At 44.8% G+C, this 23,264-nt stretch overlaps 3 protein-coding genes across 5 annotated transcripts; 1 reads left to right on the forward strand and 2 right to left on the reverse strand.

Moving 5' to 3' along the window:
• Window position 1: 1 nt before the first annotated feature.
• On the reverse strand, window positions 2–4,792 carry ddx55 (DEAD-box helicase 55). Its single transcript, XM_021622852.3, has 13 exons — window positions 4,427–4,792; window positions 4,244–4,294; window positions 4,013–4,099; window positions 3,808–3,899; window positions 3,609–3,671; window positions 3,032–3,181; window positions 2,667–2,856; window positions 2,147–2,229; window positions 1,767–1,898; window positions 1,482–1,689; window positions 1,224–1,392; window positions 799–1,097; window positions 2–548 (listed from the first exon to the last, which is right to left on the reverse strand). Exons 1-13 carry the CDS (start codon window positions 4,619–4,621, stop codon window positions 357–359), a joined length of 1,911 nt encoding a protein of 636 aa, XP_021478527.2. The 5' UTR covers window positions 4,622–4,792; the 3' UTR covers window positions 2–356.
• Window positions 4,752–8,697, reverse strand: tmed2 (transmembrane p24 trafficking protein 2). 2 transcript variants are annotated; one of them, XM_021622855.2, is made up of 5 exons: window positions 8,271–8,697; window positions 7,469–7,661; window positions 7,018–7,035; window positions 6,556–6,663; window positions 4,752–6,399 (listed from the first exon to the last, which is right to left on the reverse strand). In XM_021622855.2, the coding sequence occupies exons 1-5, from the start codon at window positions 8,448–8,450 to the stop codon at window positions 6,275–6,277; spliced, it is 624 nt and encodes a 207-aa protein (XP_021478530.1). In that variant the 5' UTR covers window positions 8,451–8,697; the 3' UTR covers window positions 4,752–6,274. The 2 variants fall into 2 exon arrangements, with proteins under 2 accessions (XP_021478530.1, XP_021478531.1); XM_021622856.2 differs by lacking the exon at window positions 7,018–7,035.
• ptpn11a (protein tyrosine phosphatase non-receptor type 11a) lies at window positions 8,310–22,780 on the forward strand. Of its 2 annotated transcripts, none has more exons than XM_036937070.2 (16): window positions 8,310–8,912; window positions 12,598–12,720; window positions 12,985–13,179; window positions 13,336–13,528; window positions 14,172–14,291; window positions 14,437–14,550; window positions 14,982–15,078; window positions 15,210–15,307; window positions 15,634–15,792; window positions 15,938–16,069; window positions 16,176–16,330; window positions 16,422–16,489; window positions 18,222–18,373; window positions 18,442–18,560; window positions 19,576–19,675; window positions 19,803–22,780. In XM_036937070.2, exons 1-15 carry the CDS (start codon window positions 8,899–8,901, stop codon window positions 19,643–19,645), a joined length of 1,809 nt encoding a protein of 602 aa, XP_036792965.1. In that variant the 5' UTR covers window positions 8,310–8,898; the 3' UTR covers window positions 19,646–19,675; window positions 19,803–22,780. The 2 variants fall into 2 exon arrangements, with proteins under 2 accessions (XP_036792965.1, XP_090048015.1); XM_090191889.1 differs by having other exon boundaries at window positions 8,713–8,912; window positions 15,210–15,289.
• The last annotated feature ends 484 nt before the right edge of the window (window positions 22,781–23,264 follow it).

Raw genomic sequence — 23,264 nt, forward strand, 5'->3', positions numbered from 1 at the left:
CTGGGATCAGTTTGTATCTTTTATAGATTGTTAATTACAAAATATGGCGATACGCATAACTTTACACTGTATACATAACATTCCTGAAAGGTGATGTATCTCTCTGGTTCATAACGGAATAATAGATGTAAAACAGTTGGCTCTATTTTAAAAGTGTATTCAAAGTTCAATGGGTGGTTCTGACCTGCGTCTTATTGTAACAGGCAGTATTTCCCCTATGGTTGTTCTGTAGGCGGGGCATAAAGGCCCCCCTAAAATATAACATGTTCTGTTTTTTTCCATGGTAAACAGGGCCAGGTGGGACAGCCTGACCTGCTGCTAGAACATCGGGGGGAAACACTGACAGGTGTGTTGTTTCATTCGTCCTCCTCTCCCGCTGAGCTGGGTGGGTCCTCTGAGGGGCCTGCTGCTGTCTTCCTCTGGCTCTTCGGTCCTGCTGTCACCTGTTTCTCAAAGTCCTCCTCGCTGATCTGTCCCTTCTTCAATCTCTTCAGGAGACGAGTGTCCTTCAACAGCTCCTTCATGTCCTCATCGTCCATTTCCGAGCCCTGAAGAGAACAAAGGGTTAATTAACAGTCATCTGATGTTCTACTTTTTTCTGCATATGGGCCCAGCTCCCATGTTTAAAAGATGTTCTAAAAGCATTTTACGGCCAATTTCCTGGATCCAGATTAAACCTAGTCCTGGACTAAAAATGTATGTCAATGGGAAATCTCCATGTAGAGTGCATTTTAGATCAGGACTATACTTAATCTGAGTCAGGAAAACCTCCCCTTAATTCTCTAGAAGACTAAATACCTCATCCCGGTTCCTCTTGGCAGCAGTCTTCCTCCTGCGGTCCTTCCTGTTCTTCTGTCTGGACCAGGCTTTGTTCTTATCGTTGTGTCTCTTGGGGGCAGCGGCCCTTTCCTCCCTCTTCTCCTTTAGCTCAATCAGCAGCTTCTGCCTCAGCTTCTCCCGCTGCTTGTCCTTGTAGCGGATATTGTCTGTGTCTATGGTCGTTTCTATGAAGTCAGGGAAGTTCTTCCCTTTCAGCTCGGGCATCCTGGGCATGCGGAGGAGGGCGAAGCCACGGGCCAGCGCAACAAAGTCCAGATCTGACCAATGACAGGAGGAGGATGACATCGTAAACATAATTCTCCTCAGACCATAGCATAAACAATCTAACAACACCATCATACTTGAGGGTCTGTACACAGGGAAGGTGAGGGATTTCTTCTCACCTTTGACCCTGAAAATGAGGCTGCACTCGTGTTTGGCGTAGGCCTGTACGGTGGAGACGAATGCCCTCATGCCCCTGTCGAACATGGCCCGGTCTGCCAGAGCCAGGGCCTTCACCTTGGGCAGAACATCCACCACGTCACTCACTGGGGCCATCTGCTCCAGAGGACACTATCAGGAGACAGGAAGGGGCAGCTTGGTTTTAAATGGAGAGAGCATGGAATGCAGGCAAGATGGAGAGGGAAACACAAAGGGCATACCTTCTGGTTGATGGACAGGAAGGTAACGTAAGATTCCTCCATGGGGAGCAGGAAGACTGTGGCGTTGCCTTTGTTACCAATGCGCGCAGTCCGTCCACACCGGTGCACAAAGGCACTGGCACAACTAGGGGGGTCGTACTGCAATACCCAGTGGACTTCTGGGATATCAATGCCTCTGGCCATGACGTCAGTACACACCAGGATACCACTGAAACACAACGTCACATTTCAATGCAAAGATCAAACCCATGCTCTCCTCAGCTGAGCTAACAATGGATAAAATACCTCTTTAGGCTCCTAAACTCTGAGAAGATCTTGTTGCGTTTGTGTTTCATCTTGCCGTGGATGCAGTGGATGGTGACGCTCTTAATCAGGGCCTCCAAGGCTCGGCCAAAGTACTCCACACACGCACATGTACTGAGCGAGAGAAACAACACATTAACACACACAGCTCTGACAGTGTAGTCCTCACACACACTGAGGGAGAGAAACAACACATTAACACACACAGCTCTGACAGTGTAGTCCTCACACACACTGAGGGAGAGAAACAACACACAGTCCGCAGTGTTGATGAATATAGTCGGCCATTAAGTAGAATACTAGAGGTAGCTGTAGTCATGGTGAGACACTAACATGGAGGGCTGTGTAGCCAGGATACATACCTGAAGAACACCAGCTGTTTCTCATGTTTGTGTTGTCTAAGAAACGCTACCAGACTGTTAAACTTGTCCTCCGCTCTGCAGATCTGGCAAACAAGAAATAACAGAAAAGAAAAAGTGATCAGTCATGGTTTGTATTTTTTCCTGTGTTTTGTGTCTCCACTTACACACAGATGGTTTATAGTCCTTGAGAATGTTATGGCACAGGCTGGCACAGACAGCGAAACCGGTAACGATGCTCTCATCATGAGGCCTCTGAGAATGTGTCTTGGAAGAATGTCTCAGACTAAGAGAACGTTCCGGTCATCCCGTTTTGTGCACAAACTGTTTATTTTGATTTGAACCTTTCTTGGACTATGCAGCATTACTAGTTATTGTTTATGGTCCTCTCATGATAAATAATTACTTTCAGGGATTACATGTAGTTACATTTATTAAAATACAGTTGTGGTACACTTTTTCCTTTGAATCCAGCATTTACAAACCTGAACTACTCAAATACCCAACAGTGTATGTTACTCACTGTGTAGTAGTTGCAGAGCCTGGCAGGTGTTTTCTGGGTGCAGCTGGCGGCCACGCCCTTCTCCTTCACTGTGATTCGTACAGGGTTCCTGAGACCAGCTCTCACCAGCTTTTCCAGCTCCTGAGTCTGAGTGGCTGAAAACAGACCTGTACGACGCTGCTTAGGGAGGTACCCCAGGATAACATTCAGACTGGAGAGAGAGAAAGGGAGGGAGTCAGGTACTTAAAGTGTACTGTGCTGTTGTACCTGACATCAAAGCCAATGTCCAACAGCCTGGTGATTGTACTGAATCCTATTGTATGATTCATATGTCCAATAGTGTACTGTATTGCATAGTTGTAGTCTATTGTATTTCACTATAGTACCTGGCCTCAAAGCCCATATCCAGAAGGCGGTCAGCCTCATCCAGGACCAGGACCTCCAGAAACTTGACTGACAAGGCCAGGTCCAGACCGTCTGCCTTCCTTCTGAACATGTCCTCCAGACGCCCCGGGGTGGCAATCAATATGTTGGCCCTGGAAAAGACAACATTGATTAGAATAATTATCAGTTAGGGAATCCAGTCTCACTTTAAACCAAGTACAACGTATATAAAGGCTTTATATAGCATACATAATGGATTCATAAGCACTACATAAATGCTTCTCAAATCACCTATAAGCGTGTGTCACTCTATAAAGGGTGACATAACCATTCCTAATGTGGGGTGAATTGCCGCCAAATGTGACATAACGCTTAATGTTTATACAAAAGCTTATAGATTGTTTGTGAAGCATTTATGTATGCTATATAAGGCCTTTATAAGTTGTACTTCATTTAAAGTGGGACTGGAAATCCTTTTGTACCTTTACAGGCTTGCTGTATGGCATCAGATCTGGACATAAACATGTGGCACAAAAAAGCTCCCATCTTTGTGTGAGATCAGAGGAAGAGCATATTTACCCCTGTTCCTTAAACTTCTCCACATCCTCAATGGGGTTGCTCCCTCCAATCAACAGAATCTGTCTGAAAGAGGAAGAGTTCGGGTCATAACAGGATTACAATAAGAGTCTTGGAAGAATTAACATTTTAGATCTGGAACAGAGCTTGCTGAACTCTGTTCATGTCTCTGGTTTTATCTCTCCGCTGGCTGTCCCCCTACCTGAACTGAGGGAACTTCTGGAGGAACTGGCCCATCACCTCACTGATCTGCAGGGCCAGCTCTCTGGTCGGCGTGACGATCAGAGCACCAACCTGTGAAACATAACGTCTCAGTTTAATACTGTATATCAAAAGTCAAAGTGAACCATATACTCAAACGGTAACCATTGCAATAAGTCTAAGACACTGAATAACCCAAACCTTACCTGCATTTTCTTCAATTTGTCCTCTCGCTTTATAAGTATCTCTATGATGGGAATCACGAAGGCCAATGTCTTTCCACTGCCAGTCACCTGTAACAGCAACAATAAGATGTGTTGCTTAGACCTTTCTCCCTCCAATAGTTAGCTACCTATGCAATCTGGTTTTGGAGAAATGCAGGACCCAAAACATCCGAGTTACATGGTAAACAATCATGTGTGTCAAGTCATACTTACAGCCTCGGCAGCCACATCTTTATTTCGCATAAACAGTGGAATACAGGCAGACTGGAATATAAAAAATATTTAAATTATTATTGTGGAGGTTGAATTAGAGGAGCTAACGTTATCTAGCTTGTTAGCATAGCTAGCTATGGCATGTGAGTGAAGTAAACGAAAACTGTAAAGAAATGTTAATACCTGAACTGGTGTCATATGTGTAAATCCAAGCTCATTGAGAGTTTGCGTAATACCGTCGTTAAGTTTAACGGGTAAACTATCCCATTTTCCTTCAGTTGTGTTGTCCATGTTGGAAATGCAGCCACAATCCACGCTGTACCGACTTCCTGTACATCGATGTTTACCGTCCGCCTGGAAATCGGAAGCACTGTACATGTTTGTACCGCCAGCGCCAGTTCATCATTCTGAATAATTTCCGTGATCTTTAGACCACAATATTTGTCAAATATATATTTTTTTACCAATAAATAATACGTCAAGACAAACAAAAAGAAACCAAACAGCATTTTTAAAGAATATTGTATTTGTTTTATTAAAACTGGATCCACAGACAAGCATATTTCTTTAAAATGCTGCAGAACTTCATTGATGACGTTCAGGAGTGACTTGACCTAATTTCTCCTGTCGTCACTCCAGTCTCACGTGACAGTTATAGCTGAGCTTATCAGAACATGTAAAGTACAAAACTATGGCATATTCAGTAAGACACAACATTTATGATGTTTCAAATAGATTATAGACAGAATAGGCCTACAATTAATCCTCTAGTCATGTCCATTCTTATACATCGACATACCAATGTTCTGAATGTTGCACCACACTGAATATGCTGCAGAAGGAAAAAAAACAGCTTATTGCCACAAAGTAGAGCCCCCAACCTTCCCCACCCCAAATTACAACCAGTCCCCACAAAATGTTGAAGCAACTACCTCACCTTGACAATCATAATATAGTTTCAGCCCCCTGCCCACATCCAATATAATCTATTACAGTGTTCTTCCTTCCTGATTCTAGGCAAATACAGGGGTCCGGGGCTTTGTGCCAGCCCAGCTCTAACACACCTGAATCATCTAATCCAGGGTTAAATTAATAATTGATTAGTTGCAACAGGTGTGAGTGATGAGCTAGACTAAACCCTGCACGCCCAGTGGATCCCCATGGCCAGGTTTGAGTAAACACTGACCTACTATAACCCATCTGTGGTAAAATGGGAGTATACAGGTTTTCCCTGCACTGCCAAAGATCAATGTCATGGATCTTTGACTCAAAAGCAACAAGAGCAAAAACATCTGCTTCCCAGACAATACAACACCTTCAGATATTCAGGGATATTTAGCAGGATGCTATGTTCAGAAGGTTGCAGATAGAAATATGATCCATAGAGTCAACACAACTCTTTATTCTACATAACAGAAAATAATGTCGCTTCTGCACAATACATTTCTACATGAACATTCTGGGATATTTCACTCTCCTGAACAAGCCCCAAGTGTCTCACCTTGAGCTTATGCATACTGTATATTAACTAGTTGGTCATATCAATTGCAAAGGTGTCAAAAAAATGGGTCAAATAAGGGACATACTGTTGCATAAACACCAGTCTGCAGCTCTCAAATGCCGGTCCCAGTTTTGTTACTTTATACATCCCATCCACTGACTAGAGACAGACAGACCTCTCTGGCTAGTGCATGGCTAGTAGTTGCTGTTGGCCAAGCTGGGTGGAGTAATCCATAACAAATAATTTGCTTACGCAGTGATTAGAAAATAAATCAAACTTGACATCATCAACCCTATGATCTTTGAAAGGTCTAGAGTCCAAAACAGATACAACAGTAAGAAGCACATAAAGATGGAAATAACAGATGGGGTAACAGGGTAAAACATTATTTTTAAATAATAGGGATCCAATTTGTACTCAGACTTTTAATGAAATCTACCAAGAGTCTCATTTCCAAGGAGTGACTGTTTTGCTGTCTCTGTGCTGAAATAACAGTGCAACAGGAAGTCACAGGGGGAAGGTTTGAGGTGTTACACAACTCGGCGCACTTCGAAGAACCTCTTCAGGTAGTAGATCTGTCCCAGAGTCATTGCCACCAGAACCAGGGCTTCGAAGAACGACCAGAGAACCACCCTGCTGTTTGTGTTGTCATTGACTGGATGGAAAGAAAACAGAAAACAATGACTAATAAGTTCAAGACTGGCTGTCAGCACTAAACACTGCAGTACACACAACAATTAAGTTAACAGGTTCTTAACTACAGTCTATTCTGACACCATTTTATTTAATGTGTGGCATGTGTGTAACTCACTGGCTCTGTGTATCCTTTCCCGGACCTCCATGTACTCCTGTTCATGCTTGACGGCCGTCATGGCAACCGCCAGCTCGTTGATCATCTCCTCCAGCTTGTTCTGGTGAGCTGGAACAGAACACACAACCAATCAATTAGGATAATTGTAGAATCCACAACACTAGTGAAAACTACATGCATATTAGAGTAAAAAATAAAGGCAACTTCCAAACAAAGTTGTACTTTGTCATATAAAAAGAACTAGTAATGTATTGTAGAGCAATGTCTTAGATGTCTCAAATCATGCACACAACATATTCCTGCATCTATAAATTGTGAGGGGTTATTCCAGGCAACATATACTAATGTAACTAAGTGGTGATTTGTGAGCATTAGATTGCACTGAAAAACTCATTCAACTTAGGTTAGAGGAAACCGAATGCATTTGGGCAAACATAATTCCAGGCGAGGCGAGAACCCTACCATCCCAACTCTCTCCACCTGGGTGAAGCGAAAGCCAGTCAAACCCAGTCAAAAGGATGAAGAGAAAGATACAACAATAGAACCATAAAGAAAAGAGGAATAGTATGTGAAAACAGAAATGTGATAATCCGTTATAGCAATTGGCAAATATGAAGAGCTTAAAAGTAGATTTCACGATATGATGTAGATTCAGAAAAAGTCAACAGCATAGTAGGTAAATCTCCGCAACAACTAAGAGCATTGAAGCGCAAAGCTCAACTTCTCTGCTGTTTTGGTGCCCTGGCTACCACGCTGTCACCAGCAGGAAGCGAACCTGTGCACATGCGCAGATACTGTGTGACCATGTGAAAACAAAGTCATACATCTCGCTCATCTCAATATCTGCAGTGCTGCTCATGGCAGCGTCATTTCACTGGGTCTGCTTTTCATTCGCACACACACTAAAGCCTACCTTCCGTCTCCATGTCCTGTCCCTTTGGTGCCTCTCCGATGTCGATGGTGAACATGACGATCTTGGGTGTCATGGTGGACATCTTGTTGCTGAAGCAGAACTTGTAGGTCCCGTCCATATGAGCTGCCACGGAATACTTTCCACTGGACTCTCGATCTCCTTTGTAGATCTGCTTGCCATCAGGTCCTGTTATCTACATAGTATACAATATCATACACATATTAGCTAACTCATGTTGGAACATAGTTGTGGTGTGCTAGACAATATTTTTTGTCTGGACCGTTGTTGCAACATATTTCATTCAGTGGTTGGTGGATTGGGGCAGTCTGCACCACACTTGTGAAATCCCTTAAAAATATGGATCTTATTTGCTTGACTACAATTCTCAACTATATGGTGGTGAATACATCATGTGGTGGAGCAGTACCTATAGGCAGCTGTCAAACAAATGTGGATGACCTGTTTTATGTTATGTGACACTTACAGCTGTTAGGAATGGCAGCGAGTAGTTAGCTAACTTAACTTCCTGTATCACTAATTGGGCCAGATAAGTAAAATCAAGAGGCGAACTGGCTAGTTAGTTAGCTACCAACTAAGCTAAAAATAATTGATCACAACCAGCAGTGGGTTAACTTTAAACTACAAAGAACATAAATTAAACTATACGAAATGGCATGCAAGTTGGCTTGTGACTAGCAATTAAGCTAACTGGCTAGCTACAATAGCCATCTCGCTAGCCACCCCCCACCACCTTTGCGCAAGTCAAACCAAATCAATCACAAAAGCACAAATACCATCTCACCTCAACGTCAATGTCCAAAAAGCCCCCCTCAGCAACTTCAAACATTAGGCCCATCTTGGTTCCCGAGTTAACCCGCTCATGGAAGCACTCATCTGCATGGGCGTCTATACTAACGAAGTAGCCGGACGCTGTGGCAGACATGAACACAAGAAGAACAACGATCTCTGAAGCAGTGAACATGCTTAGATTTTAGCTAGCGTTACGTGACAATTGTAGATTCTCTGTGTACCAGCGATTTCAAATATCCCCTAAAATTGCACATGTATCGCAGCAGGAGGCTCAGAACAAGCACAAATTAGAGGATATTTTGTAAACTTCCTAGCTAGCTTCGGCGAGATTGCCACGTAAGGATTTAAACGGGAAAAAGCGAGGGTCAAACTTAGTCAGCACTATGCAATTGAAAAAAACAAAGTGTCGCATGTCTGGTGACGTTTCAACAATCGACTCGCTCTCTGAAGTCTCCGGGCTGAGGCCTATGGACTTTTTGTTGTTGTAAAAAATTCCAATCGAAACATTTTCCCGTTTTGAGCGGAGTCTGGACCTTATGAGGCATTTTTGCTGGGAGTAGACTGCCGAAGACACACACAATAGTTGGAAAAGCCAGCGCGAGGAAACAAGGTTTGAAAAAATGACATCTCGGAGGTAAGGACTGATCATGGAAAGCAATCTGATGGAAACTAGGTATCCAACTAACTAGCCTGTCGGCTAACATTAGCCTAGAACTGTTTACATTTTCAAGATAATCCCATTGATGATGAATGTATGTGATCGTCAGTTAACGACCTAAAACAAGTCGTATTTGACAAGGATGTGCCTTGTCGGTGTTTTGGAGCCAGCAACATTACGGTAACTATGTGGTAATGTTAACTAGGTTCTTTATTGGGCAATGGGCATCCGTGAAATTGAAGCCCACAATGCAGTTACCTTTTAAATTATGTGTGTGAGCTATTCACAAGCTATCTGCCCATAACATTTTTGGAGACGTGTTTAGTTATCAATTATAAATATGAATGCTTAGCTAACAATTGCTAATAAGCAAACAAGAAAATCTAGCTAACTAGCTACCATTGGGGGACCTAGCTGTCAGTTCCAGCTGAGAAGCCAAGGGGGTTCAATGCATCTGGTTCAGTTTGAACGACAGGCTTGTATACTCTTTGGAAAGATACCAACCTCAATATACTCAGTAAATGGATACAGACTTAAATGTCAATCCCTATACACGTGATTTTCTGATTAAATCAGGATTCTGATAATTCTCACATCATCCTTTAGTCGCACATTGATGTGGGGGAGGGTCAAAATCAATCTTCTTTATCCTGATTTGCATTGTTGTGCCCATGACATCTGAGTACAAGTTATACAGCTGTACTATTGAGAGCATCTTGTCTGGCTGCATCTCCGCTTGGTATGGCAATAGCCCCGCCCTCAATCGTTTGGCGCAACAGAGGGTGGTGCGAACAGCAAGGGAACCTCACTGGGGCTGAGCTCCCTCCTTCTGTGGGGTTTATCGGCAGGATGGCATCCAACGTCATGGTACATTACCGCCACCTATGGTACTGGAGTGTGCCAGAGACCGGGAGAACTAAATCCTACCTGCCAGCCCTGTTGCTCTTTTTAAAAAAAACACTATTTGAGACTATCTAATGACATTCTACTCACTATACTCAACTAATTTCCTGTATCCCTCATACTAGATCTGACTCTTTCCCTCAAACTGCCCACACTGTAGCAATACATGCTCCACGGTCTTCCTGGCAATAATCACACTTTCCTGTTGGATGCTTTCCCATCACATTTAAGGACGTATTCAACTAGCTGTGTCCCACCCTTAATCTTATAATAATAGCATCCTCTCCTTTGTCCCTTCTTGCCGACCTCCGACTTTCCTCTGTACTTGAAATAAATGCCCGCTCTTAGTATCTCCTCCACTGCTCCTTGCCATCTCTGCACCATCACTGTCCATATCAGGCTTTTTTGCCTCTGCCTTGCTCATTGAAACTACAACAAACAATTCTAAGTGCTTGGTTAGCCAGTACATGAACTGCCTCGTTCCCCTCCACCCCCACATGGGCTGGGACCCAAGTAAATATGATCTGTATACTCATCTGTCTAATCGGGTCATGGGTTTGTGGCTGAGTTCCCTCCCATCCAGGACCTCTATATCAGGCAGTGTGAAAGGAAGGCTGGAACATTTTTAAAAGACTCCAACAACCCAAGCCATAGACTGTTCTTTCTGCTTCCGCACGGCAAGCGGTACATCAAGTCTGACACCAACAGGCTCCTGAACATCTTCTATCCCCATGTCATAAGACTGCTAAATAGCTAACAACATTTCTACATGGACTATCCAGGTTGAACTTCTGTATTTTATTATAGTATTTGTTGTTGCATTGTCTCTATGCCCTACACACACATACTCCAACACACAGTGCATTCGGAAAGTATTCATATTCAGACCCCTAGACCTTTTCCACATTGATGAGAAATAAGGTTGTAATGTAACAATCTACACAATACCCCATAGTTTTTCAAATTTATACAAATAAAAACTGAAATACAGTATTTACATAATTATTCAGACCTTTTACTCAGTACTTTGTTGAAACACCTCTGGAAGGGATTACAGCCTCAAGTCTTTTTGGGTATGACACTACAAGCTTGGCACACCTGTATTTGGGGAGTTTCTCCCATTCTCTGCAGATCCTCTCAAGCTCTATCAGGTTGGATGGGGAGCGTCGCTGTACAGCTATTTTCTGGTCTCTCCAGAGATGTTCAAGACTTGCCCCGAAGCCACTCCTGCATTGTCTTGGCTGTGTGCTTAGGGTCATTGTCCTGTTTGAAGGTGAACCTTTGCCCCAGTGAGATCCTGAGTGCTCTGGAACAGGTGTTCACCTGGGATCTCTGTACTGGCCTGATTGGTAGAGTGCTGCAGATATGGTTGTTCTTCTGGAAGATTCTCCCATCTCCACAGAGGAACTCTGGAGCTCTGTCAGCGTAGACATCATGGTCACCTCCCTGACCAAGCCCCTTCTCTCCCGATTGCTCAGTTTGGCCAGGCGGCCGGCTCTAGGCAGTGTTGGTGGTTCCAAACTTCTCCATCATTCTTAAATGGAAGGCCACTGTGTTCTTGGGGACCTTCAATGCTACAGAATGTTTTGGGTACCCTTCCCCAGACCTGTGCCTCGACACAATCCTACCTCGGCGCTCTACAGACAATTCCTTCAACCCCATGGCTTGGTTTTTCCTCTGACATGCACTGTCAACTGTAGGACCTTATATAGACAGGTGTTTTGTGTGCCTTTCCAAATCATGTCCAATCAATTGAATTGAACACAGGTGGATGACAATCAAGTTGTACAAACATCTCAAGGATGATCAATGGAAACGGGGTGTACCTGAGCTACCTTTTTGAGTCTCATAGCAAAGTGTCAACTTATGTACTTATATAAACAAATATATATATATATATATATATATATATTTAAACATTTTTAATACATTTACAAACATTTCTAAAACATCTGTTTTTGCTTTGTCATTATGGGGTATTGTGTGTAGATTGAGGATTTTAAAATTCATTTTGGAATATGGCTGTAACTTAACATGTAGTGAAAGGGAAGGTGCCTGACTACTTTCCGAATGCACGAACACTCCATTTTCTCACACACACATAATATGCACATACATTTATACTGGCTCTACACACACACTCACATATAATCATCATATACGCATCTGCTACTGTGTTTATCATATATCCTGATACCTAGTTACCTTACCGTCTAGTTTCCCTGCACATTGTAAATATGGTACTGGAATTGATCCTGTATTCTATGCTTGCTTACTTTATCATGTTCATCTTATTATTACAACAAAAATGCATGTTTTTGTTATTTTTAATTTTACATTGTTATTGATTGCTGTATTGTTGGGGTTGGAGCTTACAAGAAAGGAATTTCACTGTACTTTTGCTTGTGACATTAAAACTTGACACTGCACACCGTTATATGCAGGCCACATATGTTCTCTAGGCAGCCAGTGATCTCTGTGATTTATGACTGCTCGTTATCTCCCAGAGGCTAAGTTGAGGGCCTTGAACCAAGTTGGGAAGATGACTCACTGGCAATTACAATAGAGTTCTGATGAAATACAAATGAAACTATAGACAGGACAATGACAGCTACCTTGTTGTGAAAGCTGGTAATGGGTGTGGTGTGGTCCATGAATCTGTCGTGGCTGGAAATGTTTCTTTTGTTTTTAAGCTGTGTAGCCTATTTCTCCAAATGCACTTAGCTAGCTAGTTGACCTGTGATGATGTGGTGTTTAGGTGGTTCCACCCCAATATCACAGGGGTGGAGGCTGAGAACCTGCTGTTAACCCGGGGGGTGGACGGGAGCTTCCTGGCCCGACCCAGCAAGAGCAACCCTGGAGACTTCACCCTCTCTGTCAGGTGAGTTATTGTAGCACCAGACACAGGAGCTACCGTAGGCTGGGTTGACATTTTAGGAATAAATATCTATGGGGCCTATTTAGTTTAGTCAGGCTGACAGCATACAAGAAAACACTTTCCCAATTTATACTCTACCATTTCACTTTATTGTAATTGATTAGGCCAACTGAAGATAATGGCCTGGGTACCAGACTGTTTCAGCTTTAGATGAGGGGTGTGTTTTAATATTTCCTTTTTCTCTCAATCCTGTGTTCTCCTGGGCAGACGTAACGGAGCGGTCACCCACATTAAGATTCAGAACACCGGGGATTACTATGACCTGTACGGGGGGGAGAAGTTTGCCACCCTGGCTGAGCTGGTTCAGTACTACATGGAGCACCACGGCCAACTCAAGGAGAAGAATGGAGACGTCATCGAGCTCAAATACCCCCTCAACTGTGCTGACCCCACCTCTGAGAGGTGAGCTCTGACACTGAAACAACACGGTGTTTGTCTCTGCTTGTCTGTGTGTGTACCTCTCTAGCCTGAGTGTCAGTCCGTCTCTGCTTCAGCCACCAATCCAGTGGATGTGATGGCTATGTCAGTGGAGTTCTATAAACTGTGTGTGTGTCCCAGGTGGTTCCATGGTCACCTGTCAGGCCGGGAGGCTGAGAAGCTGCTGACAGAGAAGGGAAAGAACGGTAGTTTCCTGGTCAGAGAGAGCCAGAGCCACCCTGGAGACTTCGTTCTGTCTGTCCGCACCGGCGACGACAAGACGGACAGCAGCGACAACAAGCCCAAGGTGACACATGTCATGATCCGCTGCCAGGTAAAGGATTATTTCCTTTTTTTGGTCCTTTTTTTTTTACACCCCTCCCTCCTTCCCTTCCTCCCTCCTTCCCTTCCTCCCTCCTTCCCTCCCTCCCTCCCTCCTTCCCTCCCTTCCTCCCTCCCTCCTTCCCTTCCTCCCTCCCTCCCTCCCTTCCTCCCTCCTTCCCTTCCTCCCTCCTTCCCTCCCTTCCTCCCTCCTTCCCTTCCTCCCTCCCTCCTTCCCTCCCTCCCTCCCTCCCTCCCTCCCTCCCTCCCTCCCTCCCTCCCTCCCTCCCTCCCTCCCTCCCTCCCTCCCTCCCTCCCTCCATCCCTCCCTCCCTCCCTCCCCTCCCCTCCTTCCCTCCCTCCTTCCCTCCCTCCCTTCCCTCCCTCCCCTCCTCCCTCCCTCCCTCCCCTCCCTCCTTCCCTCCCTCCCCTCCCTCCCCTCCTCCCTCCCTCCCTCCCCTCCCTCCTTCCCTCCCTCCCTCCCTCCCCTCCCTCCTTCCCTCCCTCCCTCCCTCCCTCCCTCCTTCCCTCCCCTCCCTCGAGCTAAAGATGTGGCTTATGACCACAGATACACTACATGATATTTAAAATAGTCAAAGAGCCTCTCGCATATCTCTGTGGGTGAAGGGACGGTCCACATTGTGTGTGTTTCTCAGCATGACCTAAAGTATGACGTTGGTGGAGGAGAGAAGTTTGACTCTCTGACAGACCTGGTGGAGCACTATAAGAAGAACCCCATGGTGGAGACACTGGGCACGGTGCTGCAACTCAAACAGGTCGCTCTTCAGCCTGCTCTCTCTCTCTTGTCAGCAAGCTACATATCATTCCCCTGATCTTGATCATTTATGCCCTTTTTGTCTTTCAGAAGCTTTAATAATCCATAGATTTCTTGTTTCTAAACTTGTATGCGTCTTACCCCAGCCCCTGAACACCACGCGTATCAATGCAGCAGAGATAGAGAGCAGAGTGAGAGAGCTCAGTAAACTGGCCGAGGCCACGGACAAGGTCAAACAGGGCTTCTGGGAAGAGTTTGAGGTAAGAGACGCTCCATTGCGTTTCAAAATAAGTATTTAATGTAGTGTTGTTCTTATGTCAGGAAAAGTTTTTTTTTATACCGTTGTACATGCTCAAGCTACATTCTCACATGTCATCTGTCTGTCTCCCGATAACCTAGCCACGCTCCATATCTGAATTATTGAAATAGATTAAAGCAATACGTTGAGGATACATTTTTAAAGGGATACTTTGGGATTTTGACAATGATGCCCTTTATCTACTTCCACAGAGTCGGATGAACTCATGGATACAATATTTATGTCTCTGTGTGCAGCTTGAAGGAAGTTGTTACCTTGCGCTATTGCTAACTAGCATTAGCGCAATGACTGGAGTTCTATGGGTATCAGCTAGCATGCTAGGAGATACCCATAGACTTTTAACAAGTATCCCTTTTCCTTTGTCCCACCCAGACGTTGCAGCAGCAGGAGTGTAAGCTTCTCTACAGCCGTAAGGAGGGGCAGAGAGCTGAAAACAAGAACAAGAACCGATACAAGAACATCCTGCCCTGTGAGAGAACACACACATCATACCCTATCAAATATCACGACTGACTGACCCCCCACCCTGTTGTTGCAGCCTGGATATTGGTCTGATTTTAATCATGACTCTTCTCTCTTTCTCTCTCTTTCCCTCTCTAGTTGATCACACTCGTGTGGTGCTGAATGATGGGGATGGATCTGAGGCTGGCTCGGACTATATTAACGCCAATCTCATCATGGTAGTAACTGACATCATGGTAAACTCACTTCATTCTCAGGAAACACACACACCTGTCAGACACACACAATATGGTATCGAAATGACCTCACGGTAAACTCCACACACTTGCGTACAGCTCTATTTCAAGCACAATCTGCAATTTCCTGTATGTGACAGCTCTACGAAATACAAATGAATACGCAAGCTTACTGTTTGTCTTGTCGTTTCATTCATTGAGTGCGTGACATGGACTGCTAAGACAATTGCTGTATGTTACTTTGTTTGCGTTGCACTTAAGTCTGATTTCCTCAACACACTACTACATCCAGCGCCTGTCTCTGTGGAACTGTTCTTTCTCTCTAGCCGGAGTTGGAGTGGAAGTGTAACAGCACCAAGCTGAAGAAGTCGTACATCGCCACGCAGGGCTGTCTACAGAACACCATCAGTGACTTCTGGAGGATGGTCTTCCAGGAGAACTCCCGGGTCATCGTCATGACTACCAAGGAGGTGGAGAGGGGAAAGGTAACTGGCTGACTGCTGTTGTGGTTCTCCATTTCAAGCATCTCTGAAAACCAGGAGAGCTTCTTCATAGGTTTCAGTGTGAACTGCTGCTGTGGTTTTGGGGCAGAAGTATGCACGTCAATTGAGATACTTTGTCTCCCCACAGAGTAAGTGTGTGAAGTACTGGCCAGACATGTCATCTCTGAAGGAGTATGGAATCATGCGTGTCCGCAACGTCAAAGAGACGTCTGCTCACGACTACATCCTACGAGAACTCAAACTGTCCAAGGTTGGACAGGTAAGAGGAGGGACTGTTTTTTTTTTTTGTTTTTTTTATTTTGTGTGTGTGTCCTTAGCTGTGTATGTGAGCATGCATGCTACTTCAAAATGTGTGTGTGTTTCAGGGTAACACAGAGCGGACAGTGTGGCAGTACCATTTCAGAGCGTGGCCGGACCATGGTGTCCCTACAGACCCCGGGGGTGTTCTGGACTTCCTAGAGGAGGTCAACCTCAAACAGGAGAGCATTCTAGAGGCTGGGCCCATAGTGGTGCACTGCAGGTACACACACACACACACACACACACACAGACACACAGACACAGTTATATGTACTGTTGCTCTCTAATTCCCTCTCTCTCTCTCTCTCCAGTGCTGGTATTGGACGGACAGGAACGTTCATAGTGATTGACATCCTCATTGACGTCATCAGGGAAAAAGGTGAGTGAAAATACTTCATCTATTTCTGCTACATGAGATCATTTCCATAAAGAAAGCTTCTGCCTTGTTCAGACCCCAAGGGTATCTGTGTCTACAGTCTAACCTCTTCTCTCTGTAGGAGTGGACTGTGACACAGACGTTCCTAGTCTAACCTCTTCTCTCTGTAGGAGTGGACTGTGACACAGACGTTCCTAGTCTAACCTCTTCTCTCTGTAGGAGTGGACTGTGACACAGACGTTCCTAGTCTAACCTCTTCTCTCTGTAGGAGTGGACTGTGACACAGACGTTCCTAGTCTAACCTCTTCTCTCTGTAGGAGTGGACTGTGACACAGACGTTCCTAGTCTCTCTTCTCTCTGTAGGAGTGGACTGTGACATAGACGTTCCTAGTCTCTCTTCTCTCTGTAGGAGTGGACTGTGACACAGACGTTCCTAGTCTAACCTCTTCCTTCTCTGTAGGAGTGGACTGTGACACAGACGTTCCTAGTCTAACCTCTTCCTTCTCTGTAGGAGTGGACTGTGACACAGACGTTCCTAGTCTAACCTCTTCCTTCTCTGTAGGAGTGGACTGTGACACAGACGTTCCTAGTCTAACCTCTTCCTTCTCTGTAGGAGTGGACTGTGACACAGACGTTCCTAGTCTCTCTTCTCTCTGTAGGAGTGGACTGTGACACAGACGTTCCTAGTCTAACCTCTTCTGTCTCTGTAGGAGTGGACTGTGACACAGACGTTCCTAGTCTAACCTCTTCTGTCTCTGTAGGAGTGGACTGTGACACAGACGTTCCTAGTCTAACCTCTTCTCTCTGTAGGAGTGGACTGTGACACAGACGTTCCTAGTCTCTCTTCTCTCTGTAGGAGTGGACTGTGACACAAACGTTCCTAGTCTCTCTTCTCTCTGTAGGAGTGGACTGTGACACAGACGTTCCTAGTCTCTCTTCTCTCTGTAGGAGTGGACTGTGACACAGACGTTCCTAGTCTAACCTCTTCTGTCTCTGTAGGAGTGGACTGTGACACAGACGTTCCTAGTCTAACCTCTTCTGTCTCTGTAGGAGTGGACTGTGACACAGACGTTCCTAGTCTCTCTTCTCTCTGTAGGAGTGGACTGTGACACAGACGTTCCTAGTCTCTCTTCTCTCTGTAGGAGTGGACTGTGACAGACGTTCCTAGTCTAACCTCTTCTGTCTCTGTAGGAGTGGACTGTGACACAGACGTTCCTAGTCTAACCTCTTCTCTCTGTAGGAGTGGACTGTGACACAGACGTTCCTAGTCTCTCTTCTCTCTGTAGGAGTGGACTGTGACATAAACGTTCCTAGTCTCTCTTCTCTCTGTAGGAGTGGACTGTGACATAAACGTTCCTAGTCTCTCTTCTCTCTGTAGGAGTGGACTGTGACACAGACGTTCCTAGTCTAACCTCTTCTGTCTCTGTAGGAGTGGACTGTGACACAGACGTTCCTAGTCTAACCTCTTCTGTCTCTGTAGGAGTGGACTGTGACATAGACGTTCCTAGTCTAACCTCTTCTGTCTCTGTAGGAGTGGACTGTGACACAGACGTTCCTAGTCTAACCTCTTCTGTCTCTGTAGGAGTGGACTGTGACACAGACGTTCCTAGTCTAACCTCTTCTGTCTCTGTAGGAGTGGACTGTGACATAGACGTTCCTAGTCTAACCTCTTCTGTCTCTGTAGGAGTGGACTGTGACACAGACGTTCCTAGTCTAACCTCTTCTGTCTCTGTAGGAGTGGACTGTGACATAGACGTTCCTAAGAGCATCCAGATGGTTCGTTCCCAGCGGTCTGGGATGGTTCAGACTGAGGCCCAGTACAGGTTCATCTACATGGCTGTCCAGCACTACATAGAGACACTGCAGAGACGCATAGAGGAGGAACAGGTGCGTGTGTGTCCCGTGTGTGCGTGTCCGTGAAAGTCTTTCTTTAACATCCTTCCTCTCTCTAACAGAAGAGTAAGATAAAGGGGAGGGAGTACACCAACATTAAGTATTCTCTATCTGACCTGACTGGTGGAGACCAGCTGCAGAGCCCTCTGCCTCCCTGCACCCCCAGCCCCACCTGTGCAGAGTGAGTACCTACCAACTAGCAGCTACTACACAGAGTATACAACCTAAACAAGAACACCTGCTCTTTCCATGTCATAGACTGACCAGATGAATCCAGTTGAAAGCTATGATTCCTTATTGATGTCACTTGTTAAATATATTTTGGTGGCTTTGAACGGGGTATGGCAGTAGTTGTCGGGCGCACCAGTTTATGTCAAGAACTGCAACGCTGCTGGGTTTTTCACACTCAACAGTTTCCCGTATGTATCAAGAATGGTCCACCATGGCCTCCCGGGTGGCGCAGTGGTCTAAGGCACTGCATCGCAGTGCTAGCTGTGCCACCAGAGATTCTGGTTTCGAGCCCAGGCTCTGTCACAGCCGGCCGCGACCGGGAGGCCCATGGGGCGGCGCACAATTGGCCCAGCGTCGTCCGGGTTAGGGAGGGTTTGGCCGGCAGGGATATCCTTGTCTCATCGCGCACTAGCGACTCCAGTTGCGGGCCGGGCGCTGTGCATGCTGACCAGGTCGCCAGGTGTACGGTGTTTCCTCCGACACATTGGTGCGGCTGGCTTCTGGGTTGGATGTGCATTGTGTTAAGAAGCAGTTGGGTTGTGTTTCGGAGGACGCGTGGCTCTCGACCTTCGCCTCTCCCAAGTCTGTACGGAAGTTGCAGCGATGAGACAAGACTGTAACTACTACCAATTGGATACCAAGAAATTGGTGAGAAAGAAGGGGTAAAAAGAATGATCCACCAGCCAAAGGACATCCAGCCAACTTGACACAACTGTGTCATTGTCGTCAACATGGGCCAGCGTCCCTGTGGAAAGATTTCCACACTTATAGAGTTCGTGCTCTGACAAATTGGGCTGTTCTGAAGGCAAAAGGGGGGTGCAACTGAATATTAGGAAGGTGTTTCTAATTTTTGGTATACTCTGTGTATAATCAAACTAGTGCTCAGCTAGTCAGCTTCAGTTGAGAAATACCTTGGCTGATGTGTTTCTCTCGGGGTGTGTGTGTGTGTGTGTGTGTGTGTGTAGAATGAGGGAGGACTGCTCCAGAGTGTATGAGAACGTCGGTCTGATGCAGCAGCAGAAGAGCTACAGATGAGATTACCCTTTGACCCCAATGCTGTCCCAGGTAACTACAGGAACTATGTCTTGAGTTCATGTTGTGGTTGGATCTTTTGGAACTAACTTATTTTTTAAAAATATTTGTTTTGTTATTTGTAAATGACCTGACATCTCTCTCCCTTTGCCTCTCTCAGGAATTACATTTTTTTGCCAGCCGCACCTGAACGCCTGAGACGTGATCACAATTACTACAATGAAAAGAAGAAAATGTAAAATTACGAAAAACTAAAATCTGAGAGAGGTCTACAAGAGAACTGAGATTAACGGAGGGGTTTTTGTTCCCTCTCTCCTTCTCATCCCTCTCTCTCTAGGAACAGTAGCCGTCTCGTCCCCTTATAAACCACTGTGAATATCTGGAGAGCCCTAACGAGCTTAATGACCGAACTTAATAACAAGCCTAAACCCCTAAACTAAAGCTCAGCCTGAGTTTAAACCTGTCTCAGACCAGACCCAGGCTGAGACTAGCGGCACTCTGCTCACCAGAGGGAGAACAACCTAGCTAACCTGTTCTGTTTGTCTTTGCTCCACTCTCTCTCCCTTTTTTGCCATGAATTGTTGTATTTTTTCTTATTTACTAAAGGAAAGAAACACGTAGCTAGTTTGTTTTGGGAGCTAGTGAGATGAGTGAGCCCTTCTCAGAGTTGAGAAAAAAGGCCTGTGCCAAAAACCAAAATGGTATCATCCAACGTCTCAGCCAATCAGTGGTTTCCCTCTGCCCGGCTAAACCATTTTTTGAGAAAAAAGGGATATTTCCAGTGATAATGTTAAGTGTCATGTTTTCTGTTACTGAAGGAAGAATTCTGGGTATTGTAGTCTCTAACTTCCCAGTGGATTACTATTCAGTATGTTGGGGAGGATATTGGTTTTGCCTTTTAAAGACATTTTATAATTTTTTTATGTTTTTTTTATTTCATGTTTTTGTTGACATGTTTTTTGTTGTTGCCACACTATGTAATACTGTCTCCCTTAATTACCATTCCTCACACTGATGTCCTTAACGCAGCATTCCCATAGCAAAGTAATGGCTACAGCCCAAGCCATGTACCCTGGGGGGAGATGTTGGCTAGAACTCTGTTTCCCTGGGTGCCTTGTGGTCCCACTAAGCTCTAATGTGGGGTCTGAGGGTAGTTGGTAGTTTCTGGAGGTTTGGTGGGGTAGCCTCTCCTCATACTGTATGTAAGTCCTGTTTTGACAACAAACGTTAGAAGAGTTGTCTACAGCACAGACAGTAGGGGACGAGGCAATAGGTTGGGTGCTTCCTCCCAGGCTCTTCTGTGTCAAAGTTACTATGGAAACGGTTTCAGAGTTTCTGGGGTAACTTGTTCTTTATGCCAGTCCGCAGCAGGCATCGCCACTGAAGCGTAGCTGCCCCCCCCCCCCCAAAAAAAGTTTTACATTTCTTTATTTTCTAAACAAACATCGTAATGAAACTATTACATTTTGTGCTTCTTCTGTTCTTTTTAAAGATGAATGCCTGTTGTGTACTTTTGAAGCACCACATGAACCTAACTTTCTCTGTTTCGAGAAGCTACCCACATTTGTTATCTCTGGCAATTTTAGTATTCATTGTTGTGGTTGTCATGGAAACTACAGGCCCACTGTTGTTTGGCTGAATTTGGTCAAGGACACACAGTTGGAGTCAGTTGCAAATTCCTTTGTTCTACATTGGTGTTACACAGTTGAATGTGCAGTTTTCAGTCTCTCCGTTTATTATTTTGCTAAGTGCATCACACTTAACCACATTACTTTCTCAGTCTGTTGTCCATATGGAAATAAGTGCTTATTGTCTACTACAGTATTCTGGAAAGGGTTGTTTTCCAGGTTGATACAATCATTTAATATATGTGTTTTGTATGTACTTTATCATGGTAACAATCTAACATATAACGTTAGCTTTTTTTCACCAACACACTCCTTCCATTCTACACATGATTACTGGTTAAAACCCTTTGTCTTTGTTTGGCATTGCACCTTATTCCCAATGTAATGCTATGCACACTTTTTGTCCAGAGCCTTATGAGGACAGAAGTATTAACCTATATAGGGAATAGGGTGCCATTTCAGATCAGCCCTTTGTGTAACGCAGGTAGGGTTGAGGAGGAAGTTGTTTTGGTCTTGAGAATGTAACTCTGGACATACTAATTTTCCACACTTTTTCTCAGAAGTGTGCACTTGTTCACTCCCCCTCATGATTTAAACACTATTGGATTGGTCGATGTAAGTTTGCCGTCCTTAGCAACGAGGGAGGACTAGAACACCCCTTTTCTCAGCCTCTCTGGGGCTCCAGGTTACCCCTAACCACTGATCTAGGATCAGCTGTGCTGGGAAACACTTTAGATCGGTGTCTTCATCCTTTTCTTGTGTATCAGAGCAGTTATTGTTCTTCTGAATGGTTTGTTTGTTTCTCTGCTGGGTGGAGACCCTCCATTGACTGAGTTAGGGGATCCTTAGTATCTGCTGTGTGTATTATACCCTTTCATTGTTGTGTGTGTGTGTGTGTGTGTGTGTGTGTGTGTGTTTGTTTGTCGAACACTAGTCTGGCCTGCTTCTGGTGTTTTTATGTATCGTGGTGTTAGGATTTGTGTGTGAAAGGATGTGTGTGTGTGTGTGTGTCCAGAGAATACTGCTGTTTCAGCTGCCTGCTCCTCAATGCCTGGTCTTCTCTTCTGATCATGATGAAACGGCGTCATCTCTTATTTCCTGTCTTTCTGTCACGTAAAGCATCTACATGCATAGATCTGACTCCCTATGCATTATACAGTATGTGTTGGTTATACTCTGTTTGACAAACCAGTGCTCTCAATACCTGAAAACACTTTGTCAACCGGAAAGCATAAAAAACACAACATTTTTTGAACTCAATGCGAAACAAACAAATTATATTTTTTAACTTGTATATTGTACATGAATATCTTGTGGAGGAGAATGTACTTACTAAACATATCTAATTGCCAATAAGATTTACTGTTTGTGTAATAATCCAGTAGCTCTCTACCCCATGTCATGGAGTTGGAGCTTTCTCACAAAGCTTGAGGTTTATCGTATTGTATTTCAATGCAGGTAACCATGGTAACTTCTTGATAACAATAATAAACGGCAAGCTCATGCCTCAGTCCCCCTCCTGTTGTTATTGGCAGATCACTCCAATGAATAGAATGACGTCACTTGATAGTTACACACTGATTAAAGAGTTAAAGCCCCCAAGCTTCAGTTCTGCATTTACAAGGATGTCTTTCTAGGTCGGGCTTGTTTCTATAGAACCATGCAGCCAAGTTGATGAAGCCCCCTGCTGAGTGGCAGTGTAGTGCTTTAATTTAAGAAACTGCACCTTGATGCTGAAACATGTTGGCTCTTAATGATAATAAACACTTTCCACTGATTATTTTCTCAGAGCTGTTGAATGCAGCACGGTAATGCTTACATTCAGTCAGCTGTGAAAACCTGCCAGCACTGTTGAGCAATCATTGATCTTGTGTCGTGCCCAGAACCAGGTGTAGGTGTGTGTGTTACTATCCTTGTGGGGACCAGAAGTCTTTACAAGGGAAAAAGTGGGCACATTTGCCAGTCCCCACAAGAAAAAGGCTGTTTTAGGGTTA

The sequence above is a fragment of the Oncorhynchus mykiss genome, chromosome 12 (assembly GCF_057628025.1).
Source record: "Oncorhynchus mykiss isolate SJ-2025 chromosome 12, ASM5762802v1, whole genome shotgun sequence".
NCBI lineage: Eukaryota > Metazoa > Chordata > Actinopteri > Salmoniformes > Salmonidae > Oncorhynchus > Oncorhynchus mykiss.

Excerpts from the sequence above, each read along its gene's own strand:
- ddx55 (XM_021622852.3), bottom strand. The coding sequence starts at position 4,621 with ATGTACAGTGCTTCCGATTTCCAGGCGGACGGTAAACATCGATGTACA. Across the intron at positions 4,100-4,243 it reads AAGATGTGGCTGCCGAGGCT|GTGACTGGCAGTGGAAAGAC; the intron begins GTAAGTATGACT and ends TTGCTGTTACAG. Across the intron at positions 1,098-1,223 it reads CCTCATTTTCAGGGTCAAAG|ATCTGGACTTTGTTGCGCTG; the intron begins GTGAGAAGAAAT and ends GTCATTGGTCAG.
- tmed2 (XM_021622855.2), bottom strand. The coding sequence starts at position 8,450 with ATGTTCACTGCTTCAGAGATCGTTGTTCTTCTTGTGTTCATGTCTGCC. Across the intron at positions 7,662-8,270 it reads TTTTGGACATTGACGTTGAG|ATAACAGGACCTGATGGCAA; the intron begins GTGAGATGGTAT and ends TATACTATGTAG. Across the intron at positions 6,400-6,555 it reads GGAAAGGATACACAGAGCCA|TCAATGACAACACAAACAGC; the intron begins GTGAGTTACACA and ends CTTTCCATCCAG.
- ptpn11a (XM_036937070.2), top strand. Across the intron at positions 14,551-14,981 it reads GCTTCTGGGAAGAGTTTGAG|ACGTTGCAGCAGCAGGAGTG; the intron begins GTAAGAGACGCT and ends TGTCCCACCCAG. Across the intron at positions 16,331-16,421 it reads CCCATAGTGGTGCACTGCAG|TGCTGGTATTGGACGGACAG; the intron begins GTACACACACAC and ends CTCTCTCTCCAG.